We start from the raw sequence: 12,810 nt of genomic DNA, 5'->3' as shown, positions 1-12,810 counted from the left end.
CATTTTCTGCACTATTGAAGCAAGATTTTTCATTTTCATTAAAGCAAGGGACTGATTATTCATTTTTTACCACTATATTTATGATATTCGAAAACATACAATTTTTTTAAATATTTGTTAATTATGAATAATTAGATATAGGAAGATGTGGTGTGAGTGCCAAATGAGACAACTCTCCATCCAAATAACCAATTAAGAAAAGGGTAAACCATTAATACATGTATAGTCAAGTCATTGTGTACCATTTAACCATAATACTAGTAGATTATTATCCCCTTCAGAAATTTTAAGATTCAAGATTTCATTCATTATAAACCTCAGACACATGCTTGTGTACAAGAGGACAATATATACAAACATTTTAAGATAATACATAGCGAGAAAGGACAAACAAAAAACAAATACATAGTAATAGGTATATTATAAAAGTCAATTAAGTATTTTATAATTTGCTTAACAAACTGAATCATTTATATTCCCAAGCAATATACGCATATTGCATACATACATAGTATTAAAGTTAATTTAGTTTGGTTTTACCTAGCCTCTAAGAAAAGTATCGTTAAACATATTTTGCCGAGTGGAGCGAGGCAAAAAAAATTTTGAAGGGTTTTGGAACCGCTAAAGGCCAAATAAGCTATAGACCTGCTGAGTTATTTATTTTCAATACATTGCAAGTCAGGTAATTTATTTTCAAACTACCACAGAACAAACCATTTATTTTTGGGATTATCAAGGCTGAGTTATTTATTTTCAAAATCATCCTGCCCCCCCCCCGAATATCAAATGGTCGTCCCCTAAAAGTATTTCTGTACATTCTGGTGTAAATACAATTAACTATTCTGGTAGTGATGACAGATCTTGAAAGGTCATACACGTATACATGTTGGGGATTGAGGTCACGTGGTTGAGGTCAATGACCGGGGCGGGGGCTGGGGGGGGGGGGGGGGGTTGAGCATGAAGATACATGTATGTTACATTGTAACAACGCAATAACGTGAATGCATGTGTATACACAAAACATATGTATATTGCATTGTAACAACGCAATTAAGTGAATTTACGCAGATATTAATTTAATCTTTTGTCTTCAATTCCCTTTAGCTCATCGGGACCTTGGAGTCCATTGTCGTCCGTCGTCGTCGCAGTAAACACTAAGTATTCTTAAATCTTCTATGTCCCACCTGGAATAATTTTAACCAAAATAGGCTGAATAATTCCCAGGAATCATTTATGTTTTATTTTTTTTGGTTCCTAGTTGTCAAGCAACCATCATAGTCGCCATGGCAGAATAGAGAACACATGGGGGTAAAATGCGAATAAATGTCTCAAATCTTGAAAACCACAATACGTAGATACTGTTATAAAAATATGAACGGAGCAAGTTATCAGAATATATCAAGACTTTTTTTATTTTTTAAGACACAAGATATAAGAAATAAGACATTGCATTTCGTTAAAGGCCCCACAATTTAACAAACAATAAAAGTTAATCCAGAATAAACAGATCACAATATAAATAAGGATATTTTTGTTTTGCCTATTTTCTGCGTTTTATGCTATTTACTTGGAAAACTGTTAATTAACGTAGAAACGATATATTTGTATTCGTTAAAATCATTACACATATTCTGCATTTTTTTTTTTTGATATCATTTTCAAAACGGTGTACTAGGTTCGAGATGGATTATTTTGAATTAGAATATATTTATACTGAGTACAACCATACTAAATTCGTCAGTACATTCAAACGTACATTTTGAAGTTGAAGGTGAAATATTTGTTACTGTAAAAGGATAATCTCATGTTTACTTTTTCCAGCCTACCAATTAATTACTAAATTTTAATTTCTTAAAACATTGTTTACCAAATTCACTAATTATTAGCTTTCATTCATCTGGATGTTGTATTTTTCTTTTCTCTTCATACATTGTATTTCCCGCCATAGTAATTATATTGTTTATAAGGAACTAAATCATTTAAATGAAAGATACGTTCACAAAAACAGGTCACGGTCTAAAAACGTATACACAGCGGATATAGACATTTTGTAGGAGTTTTACTAATTATATTACGTATATACATTGCAATGATGCCGTTGGTAACTGAAATGAAATTTTAGCCTGTAATTAGACAAACATGATCTTTATACTAAATCCATTAGATGTTGGATGTGTACGGATTGATAATTTAGTCTTAGATCCATGATTTTTTTTATCAGTTGTCAGTAGCTTTGCACTAGCTGTCAGTCAACTGCGAGTACTCTCAGATCTGTTCCTAGTGTTTTTTTGTTGTTGGAATGTACAAGTACCCAGCCACGTCCACTTGTATTTTTTTCCATCTGATGAGTTAAGCCTTTTTCAACTGATTTTCATAGTTCGTTCTTATGTTGTACTGTTATACCTATGTCCCAGGTTAGGGGGAGGATGCGGATCCCGCTAACATGATTAACCCCGCCACATTATGTATGTATGTGCCTGTCCTTATAATTAATTAGTCAGGAACTTGCAATTAAGTGGTTGTCGTTTGTTTATGTGTTAAATATTTGTTTTTCGTTCATTTTTTTTTTATATAAATAATGCCATTAGTTTTCTCGTTTGAATTGTTTTACATTGTCATTTCGGGGCCTTTTATAGCTGACTATGCGGTATGGGCTTTGCTCAGTGTTGAAGGCCGTACGGTGACCTTTAGTTGTTAATAAAATTGAGAATGGAAATGGGGAATGTGTCAAAGAGACAACAACCCGACCAAAATAAAAAACAACAGCAGAAGGTCACCAACAGGTCTTCAATGTAGCGAGAAATTCCCGCACCCGGAGGCGTCCTTCAGCTGGCCCTTAAACAAATATATACTAGTTCAGTGATAATGAACGCCATACTAATTTCCAAATTGTACACAAGAAACTAATATAAAAATAATACAAGACTAACAAAGGCCAGAGGCTCCTGACTTGGGACAGGCGCAAAAATGCGGCGGGGTTAAACATGTTTGTGAGATCTCAACCCTCCCCCTATACCTCTAACCAATGTAGAAAAATAAACGCATAACAATACGCACATTAAAATTCAGTTCAAGAGAAGTCCGAGTCTGATGTCAGAAGATGTAACCAAAGAAAATAAACAAAATGACAATAATACATAAATAACAACAGACTACTAGCAGTTAGCTGACATGCCAGCTCCAGACTTCAATTAAACTGACTGAAAGATTATGATTTCATCATATGAACCTCAGGCACAATCCTTCCCGTTAGGGGTTTAGTATCATACCATCATAACATATATGAGAAGAACATAACCCGTGTCATGCCAACAACTGTTTTTAGAATAAATGTCTTTAGTTCCGACGCAAAGACCTTATCAGTGACTCAATATTAACGCCAAAATATGCAATCGTTAATGACTTGACAACAGTATCGTAATTATATCCCTTCTTAATCAGTCTATTTAAAGGTTTTGTAAGTTTCTGAGGTGAATACTGACACCTTTGTGCTTTATAAAGAATATTTCCATAAAAAATTGGATGTGAAATACCTGAACGTATAAAAAGTCTGCATGTTGAGCTATATTTACGAATGATGTCTTTATACCGATGATAAAATTTAGTAAAAGTTTTGACTAGTTTGTGATATCGAAAACCCTGGTGTAATAATTTTTCAGTAATACATAAATTTCTCTCGTTAAAATCTAAAACATTGTTACAAACACGAGCGAATCGTACAAGTTGAGATATATAAACACCGTAAGATGGTGACAAGGGAACGTCACCATCTAAAAACGGATAATTAACGATAGGAAATGAAAAATCATCCCTTTTATCATAAATTTTAGTATTCAGCTTTCCGTTAGTGATATAGATATCAAGATCGAGGAAAGGGCAGTGTTCATTATTAGTATAAGCTTTATTTAAAGTGAGTTCAGCAGGATAAATTTCATTAATATACATACTGAAGTCGTCATTATTGAGAGCCAAAATATCATCCAAATATCTAAAAGTATTATTAAATTTGTTTATCAAATGTTGTTTTGATGGGTCTTTGCTTATTTTTGTCATAATTGTAACTCATAACAATACAAAAAGAGGTCCGCAATAAGTGGTGCACAGTTAGTTCCCATTGGAATTCCGATAATCTGACGATATACGGAATCCCCACAGCGAACAAAAATTTAACATAGTTTTTTTGTTTACTGCTACTAAAAAATGACCTAAAAGAGTTTGAACATATATATTCACATTCTGATTTTTTGAATGCCCATTTAATTAGGTGTGTGGATTTTTTCTTAATGAGAATGTGAGGCAATGTGGTATACAGGGTAGAAAAATCAAAACTTTGAACAGATTCAAAATCACCAATATGAGCATGCAATTTATCAAGTACTTCCAACGAGTTCTTGATACTCCAAGAGTAATTTATTCCACTATTTTCGAAGGCCTTATTTGAACAATTTATTATAAGGTTTTTAATTGTACCAAGTGTGCTGGTAAGAAGAATAGACAATTTAGTAGTTGAACAATGGCTTGAAGACGAAATAAATCTATATTTGTAAGGGGTTTTGTGTAGCTTTGGAAGCCAATACATAGTTGGGACTTCCATTGTATTTGGCTCTGCTTGTAAAGCGGTGGCTAAAAGTTTATGTTTGTTACAGATTTCGTTTTTCTAAAAATGGAGTCAGTTGGAATGTTGGAATGGTGATTTCCTTTTTCAGAACCTCAATGTAAAATTTACGTCAAACAATAATAATATTATTAGCAGCTTTATCGGCCGGGACAAAAACAAATTCCTTGGCTAGTTCTTTTAGTTTATGTTTGATACGAGAAATAGGTTTATTGTGGTTATTGTTAATAGTAAAATGTTCTTTAAAATTTTGAATACGTATATCAACTATCTTCATTACTGAATTAAAAAAAGAGTCCAAAGATTTTTTGTCAGCTTTTTCCCGTTTTATCCATTTCATACAGTAAGTATGGAGTGAGTCGTGGATGATATTACGACACTCATTCCAATTAATAATTGACGGGGGACGATATTTAGGTCCTTTACTGAGGAATGATTTTAACTCTCGGTCTTGAACGATGTTAAGATCTCCTGTTATAACATTGGAAATGGGTCCATAAATATATGCGGAATTACTGCAATTACATGAAGTAGGTGTATTTTCACTGATATTAACATCTTTACACAATTGACTATAATTAAACACAAATTTCCGGGTAGATTTCTTGTAAATATAACAAACAAGAGGTAGCTCAGTATTGTCAAAATAACCAGGAATTTGTTCTTTAACAGAATGGTCGTTAAATATACCGGCAATATTTACAAAATCAAAGCCTTTATTGACATACTTAATTTTAATAAAATGTTTTTTATGATCTTCAGGGCGATCAATTTTGGGAAATAATTTAGAATAACAATATGCCATAATAATTTGAACAATTTCATACTTAGGACTGCTATATGAAATTGTGTTGCAATCCTCCAAAATTTTATTTAACTTATTAATCGGTAACGAACAGAGTTTTGTTAACAGATAATGTCTGCCGTTGTTTTTTGAAATAGAAATTAGGTCCGAAATATTGGTATGATTGTTGGCCCGAAATTTTCTTTGATTGCGATTTGTTCTACGACCGTGAGAACGTTTTTTACGAACAGTTTTAGAAACTATATCCAAAATGGTAACGGAATTGGTTCTAGATATATTACCAATTCCCATGATATTATCATTTAGACCGAGAGGGTAAACTGTCTGTAATTTTTTAATCCAATTTAATTCAATTATTTTCCGTGATCGTACAAACTTTGAATGCGATTCACCAGGCTGCTTATTTACTACTTCTAAAGGTTGAACTGCTAAATATTTAAACGGATGGTTGTGCTTCTTAAGGTGTTGGTAAATGATACTTTTGAATTTATATGGTCTTTTAAAACGATAATGTCTTTTAATGTCTGTGCCATTTTGTTCTCTTGTGGAGAGTTGTCTCATTGGCAATCATACCACATCTTCTTTTTTATATGATAATAACCAAACTAGCTTCACTGAACCAATATCTACAAAGTCAATTTCTCTATTTTTACATAAATTAGCGCTGTCACAAGGGAACATAAAATAACGATACCCTTTTCATATTTCATTTTGATTCTGGGCATAATAGAGCATGATTAATTATAATTGATTGTATGGAAACCTGATTTTTGTTGAAGACTTATGGTATTGGTTTTGTTCATTGTTGAAGGCCGTACGTTGGTCCATAGCTGTTAATTTCTGTGTCAGTTTTCCACTTGTAGAAAGTTATCTCATTGGCAATCTTTCCACATCTTTTTTATAATAATTTGGCTGTTACCATCTAATCGTCATTTTTGGTTATTGTAGGATTTCTGTCGTATTGAGAATGACACAAGCCACATCGTCTTTTATTAATAATACACTATTAAGTTAATGAGCCAATGATTTATAAATCAATTATTAACCTAATCAGAAATTCAATATATTGTAAGATTTCTGATTTATGTAAACATGTATAAACATGGGTAAACCATTTTTTTTTCACGATTTAAGCTCTCTTTTCACGATAATATACTTTACGGAATCTGTAAACGAACCTTTTCAAGCCTGTAAATCGAAAACGTTTTTACGTCATCGGAGCATGAAGGCATATGACACGATGACAGCGCCAGTCAGAAATTGTATATAGTATTGAATATCGATGATAGAAATCTCACATTGGATTATCATCATTATGTACTGCATCTATGGATCGTAGAGATCAATCCGGGTACTTTGAAGATTTTTTTCAAGGATTATTATTTAAAGAAGTTACTAAAAAGCATTTGGAAAATGGTGATAAGGTAAATATACAGTTTTTCTCAATTTTCTTGGTGGATTTTTTAATTAATGTTGTAAAGCAATATTTAGATTCATCTGGAAAAAAGAAGGTGTATCCTAAGACTACGTGTTAACCGATGAACTATATGAAACACTGTCGTTGGACTATACATATATGGAATATATGGAATGTATGATATACCTAATTATGAATGTTCAATAAGTGCTCTTTGAACGCACCTTACTAACTAGCAGTTACATGTAGTACATGTGGCTCCTTAATAATTGACTTGTTGAACTTTGTGTTTCCATTTTTTTTAAATACAAATCGGAGTGAAAAAAATGGGTTTCAAGTAAGTTAACGTATTTCATTATTTGTTAATTGATTTTTCATCTAAATTGAATTAGACCGTTTACTTTTCATTATATTAAAAATTTAGACCAAGATAATTATAAGCAGTATAATTTATTATTTTGATTACTAAAAGCATATTGCTGATACCGACAAATTCAAACTAGAAAAATAATAGGCGATTTTTGTTTTCGCGCGCGCGATACGTGTATTTGGCTATTAATCTCGATACAAATCCCTTCAAAAACACCGAATTTGACGGCTTAATAAAATAGTCAAGTACAGTGTACATGTACACATAATTCAAACATGCACACTTTATATTTCATGGACCTGCATCAAAAGGACTAAACATATATGATATGTTGTTATCTCACCTAAATAGAAATATTGTGCTTTCTGTAAAATGTTAGAATTCCGTATTGCAGGAAAGGGGTTGACGTGTATGGGGGAATAAACAGGGGGAGGGATATGGTATCAAATTGATCTCAGTTAAAATAAAAAAATCCATGATGAAGGCTGGATGTAGAATTGAAATATATTTAATGAAATCTTGGTGTAGATACTTTATACAATTGTATCAAAGTTTTGTATCATTGAAGATAATTAGCATGTTCTCAATCAGTTTATTATTGACACACAGATATGTATAGGGATAAACAAATAATGGAGTTGATACACATTACATTGTTTGTTGACACAGAAACAAATAATACAATATGGCTCTTGTTGATAGTACTGATTGATTTTAAAAGGAACAAGAGCTTTTAATTGATGTAGCTAGAATGCATGTTCAATATTATAACATAAAATGTCTTTTTTCTAAAAAGCTTGACTACGTTGTACCTGGTGCCTGTATAATGATAGTTGAGTAGTGAAAAGGGAAAAGTATGTGATGTTCATAAACTAATTACCATAAGTTATCGCAATTTAGCTAAATTTTGTTAATTGATTGATTGTTGGTTGCTTAATGTCCAGTGGCAAATATTTCATGCATGTTCAAGGACGACTAAATTTTGTTAAGTACTTAAAGCAAATTGAAAGGAAAAGAGAACATGTTACATATCAAACCAACAACCTCCTACTCTAAACTGGACCATTGTTGTGTTCACTTATTGCTACCTTCGGTGCGGAGATTTAGATGGAATGGCACTAGAGGCGAGCACACACCGTGGCCATAAAATGGACGAGGTCTAAATCAAATTTAAATGTCGAACAAACGAATATGGATTTATGTAGTATCACTCTATTTTGTAATTTATTCATCGTCTTACTATAGAAAGAAATTAATTTTTACTTTTATCACAAAAATGATAACAACAATAATAAATGTATAAATATAGGAAAGGATTTCCCTAATAAACTTGAGTGGACCAGATAAGTACTTCAATAATATGGAACAAAAATATTCAAGTTTTGAAAATGTTCTTCCAAATACTATATTCGGTAAGTCAAACATAATGTACGCATGCGTTAGAGCCGTGGGAAGGGTGATTTTCCCATCCTCCAATTTTTGGACAAACGAGTAAAAAAAAAGGGAGGAGGACAAAAACTTATTCCTAGGCTGAAAATTGTTTTCCCTTGTCCCTTTCAGAAGTGCATGTACTCCTGCGCAACAAATGTAATATTGAAACCAATCCCAAAATTAGTAATTTTGTCAATGAATATACAATTATAGCTATAGCGAACAATTTATGTTCTCCTTTTCAAGTGCACATTTGCAGTTTAATTTAGCTAGTATCTTATTTATTTCACAAAAGACTACAAAAGAGTGTCAGTATGGGGTTTACGGAATAGAGAAAAAAGGACATAATGTACAAAAAAAGCAACAACAAATAAAATAAAATAAAATAAAATTAGGGTATTAACTAAAAAAAAAGTAATAATGGGTTGCTAAAATATAACGATCAAGTCATAATGGGCACAAATAGTAAAGAATCGAAAAAAATAACATAAACAATTAAAGAATACGGAAATGACGGAACCTCACCCTGAACCGCATAAAATGATCAACATCCTTGAGAAATTTACTTATTTTATTGTCAATGTACCACCTGTTAAAAGAGTATATTGTTCAAGATTACCGATAGTACAAATGCGTGAATAATATGCATTAATACAGAAATGGATTAACTGAATGCAATGTCAATTTATAAAGTAGCGGTTTTAAATGTGAAATTGTTTTGCACCATATCTATAAATTATCCTTGCATCAGGAAAAGGCAAATCATTTGCAATAAAAATTTAAGATGTAAAAAGTATTTTAAAGAGCCTCATCATGGAGTTTATTATGTAATTATTTTCCCGTTTTTATAGTGATTATAAATTACCAGACCAAATATTTCATGATTTTTTTATTATTCGATAATCTAGGACTGTATTTTTTATAAATTGATTATCTTGTTGAAACAGATAGTTAATGATTATGTGATTATAATGGCAAAAACATTTGTGATTATATGATTTCTTAGACACCCCCATTAGGGGCCTCACTAAAGAGGAAATTACATTTTGTATGATGTAATAAGTGATATTTTGCCATCTTTATTTTTCTTGTGTGACAAAAAATATCAAACAATGTGCTTTTAAAGTTTGAAGAAGACGAGAAGTTAAAAAAGAGTTGTAAGTTTTAAAATATTTTTAAAATTTTTTAAATTGAAATGTTTAACTGATTATTATATTATTCGTTACTTTTTCGACCGTGCATGCGTGTAAATGTATATAGTATGTTATTTGAAATGAAAGAAAAGAATAAGGCACCTTGTATACATTTTCTTATTCCGCGAAAAGTGAAAATAAATGCAACGCACTATTACCACATGATTCCGTATCCGGTTGATCCAACATTAAAATGAACTGAAGAAATTTTAAGTATTTTCCTTTACATATTTACTCGTCTTGGAAGAACGTCAAACAATTAAAATAGACATCATTGTATGTGATATTATTGACTTTTATACGGATATGTTTGGAAATCTATCAAAAGTTAATATTGGAATATTACGTTTTGTTGGAAAGCTACGGACGCTTGAAATGTACTATAAAATTAGTTCTGTTATTTTGCATTTTTTCGAAGAGGTGTTGGTTTGCTCGGCAATTTGATATACTATCATGATTATGTTTTGTGTTCGTTCATAGAGGATATATCATGCAAATTTTAATTTGCAATCCCTGTTTCGAATATTTACTACATTCTCCTCATACTATTCCTAAAAGCATAAATATTTAAATTTTCTTACCATTTATACAATTTAATATACAATATGGTGAGAAAAACATGACATTATAATTATAAAATTTAAACCGAACCTTTGATTGCCCCGGTTTTTTAAACTTAAACATAAAAAGATATATATTATATAGCTTACTCTCAGTCTACGGTATGGGTTTTACTTATTGTTGGGGACCGTACAGTAACCTATAGCTGTTTACTTCTACATCATTTTGGTCTCTGTTGGGAGATTTATCTCATTTTCTATCATTCTACTTTTTTTATTTTTTTTTATAATTAATGATCACCCCATGTAACCCCGACATAAACGAATCCGGACGTTGACGCGTGCGAAGCGATAATCTGGACAACGTTTGGCATGACCACAATTTCGGACCCCTCTCTTGAACTAATGTGAGTATATTTATATATGCACATGTACATGGTATTTTATACGATCAATTATAAAGTTGTTGCAAGTTCCAGATATAGTATAGAACGTTTGATTACGCTGTAATTTGTCAAACGATAGTTTGCATTTTCTAACCAATGCACAGTTACATGTAGAAAATTTATAGTTTGTTCACATGTTGTGTTACTACCCGAGTGTCCCAGCTAAGGGAATGAGGATGATGGCGCACGCTGTGTATTCCAGTCCCAATATTGAAAATGTAATTCAATGTTTATTGTTTGTACACAAATCAGGCCATTAGTATCCTCGCTTTGTTATTTGTCATTTTGGGGCTATGTATGGCTTGCTATGCTGTAGGGGGGTCTTACTCATTGTTGTAGGCCATACGGTGACCCGTATAATTGATAACTTTTCGTCATTTGGTCTCTGGTGGAGAATTGTCTTATTGGCAACCAAACCACATCTAATATTTTGTTGACACTTCATATAAACTCTAAAACGCAAATATCTTAAATGTATTTCAACTAAACGGTTGTCAATTAAATTATTTAACATGTACATCGATATTAGGGACGACACCAAAAGTTCAATGTAGGAAAAAAAAACTTAATGCATATAGTTTTTTCACTGACACCCCAACCCCCTCTTAACTTAATTTGGGAAAAATTGATTGACCAATAAGGTTATATATAAAATTGATGTCAACTAAACAAAACTTGCAGCAATTTTGACCCCCACCCCCCTAACCCCAAACTGTTTGAATTAAGTTTTGTTTTTATCCTTCATCGATTTTTTAATGTCGTCCCTTAAAGGTACACGTTGTTTTCGTCACGTCATCGTCCGCAGATTCATTTGTATCAGGATTATACAAGGGTAATGATTAAAAAAAAACACAACAAAAAACATCTTAAAAACAAACGTGGCGCTCACAATGAATAGGTATGATACATATAATTATCACTGCTATGTCGTCTGTTCATTAAAATAAAAAATTATAATCATGTAGTTGGTTAAAAAATACAAATGCTTTAGAGTTTACTAGCTTATGGCAGACGAACAAATCCGTTTGTGAAATACTATTTTTTTCGTTTGTTATAAAGATGCTCTGATTTCTTGTTCGGGTTAGCAATATTTTTGGTCCTCAGTGACGGTTCTATTAGCTCTTCAACGTTTCTGTTAGGTATATTTTAGCCTCGAGCAATATTGAAAAGACTTTACTGTGAAATCGCGTATCTGGCTCAAGTACATAGGCACCGTTTAATGGTTGAAAGAACTCAACCACTCATATTTCAGAAAATAAAAGGAAAAATCCATTATTTCGATCTGCATTTATATTTCAACGAGCTATAATTGAATGCAAAATGTTATCAAAATCTGTGACATTACTCATTTACTGTTCCTTGACTAGAATGTGAGTGCATCAGAAGGAAGATAGAAGAAGTGTCTTCAATATTTGCCTCTGTTCTTTGTTTGACGTTAGCAAATAATCATTTTCCGAACAAGTAAATTCAAATTGCATCGATTGATGCTAAGATTAAAACTGACAAGAACTACCATACAATCAGCTATATACATTGTCTAGTATTCATTTATCATATTTATTGAAACAAAAGTAGTTCTGAAGACTAAGCATCGTTTTGAATTTTATTCTATCTACATGTCAGAAATTGATAATCTAACATTTCATTGCATAGGTTATCAGTTTTATACAATTTAAACAAAACAAAATCGTCCATTACAGGATTTAAAAAGTATAACAGGTAACCCATTGTCAATTTATTTTTAATTTACCGGAAAAATCCAGTTGTCATATTCAACTCATTACAATGACTTCATTAACTATCTGCAGAAGCTAGGACACTGACCGTTGGAGGGCGCTGCATTGTTCAAGTTAAAATTCAATCGATAATTTTTCAATCACAAAAATTGACGACTCTGTTTTGAACTCTTAGGCTATCTTAAGTCCGAAGTATCTTATCCTTTGATTCATCATAATCATTAAATAAATACGAAG

General features: G+C 31.8%; 1 protein-coding gene across 3 annotated transcripts in view; it reads left to right on the top strand.

Annotated features, from left to right (window-relative positions):
- The window catches only part of LOC134690996 (aquaporin AQPAn.G-like), a 77,281-nt gene that overhangs the window by 20,447 nt on the left and 44,024 nt on the right, over window positions 1-12,810 (top strand). Inside the window, exon 1 of one of the 3 annotated variants that reach the window (XM_063551178.1) lies at window positions 6,707-6,844. The exons of the other annotated variants lie outside the window; for them this stretch is intronic. Within the exon in view, the coding sequence (XP_063407248.1) occupies window positions 6,834-6,844 (11 nt within the window). The 5' untranslated portion in view covers window positions 6,707-6,833. Of the gene's footprint in view, window positions 1-6,706; window positions 6,845-12,810 lie in introns of those variants that run through there. 3 annotated transcript variants of the gene reach the window in all.

Source organism: Mytilus trossulus, chromosome 11 (genome assembly GCF_036588685.1).
Source record: "Mytilus trossulus isolate FHL-02 chromosome 11, PNRI_Mtr1.1.1.hap1, whole genome shotgun sequence".
NCBI lineage: Eukaryota > Metazoa > Mollusca > Bivalvia > Mytilida > Mytilidae > Mytilus > Mytilus trossulus.
This window is presented reverse-complemented; position numbering and strand designations above follow the sequence as displayed.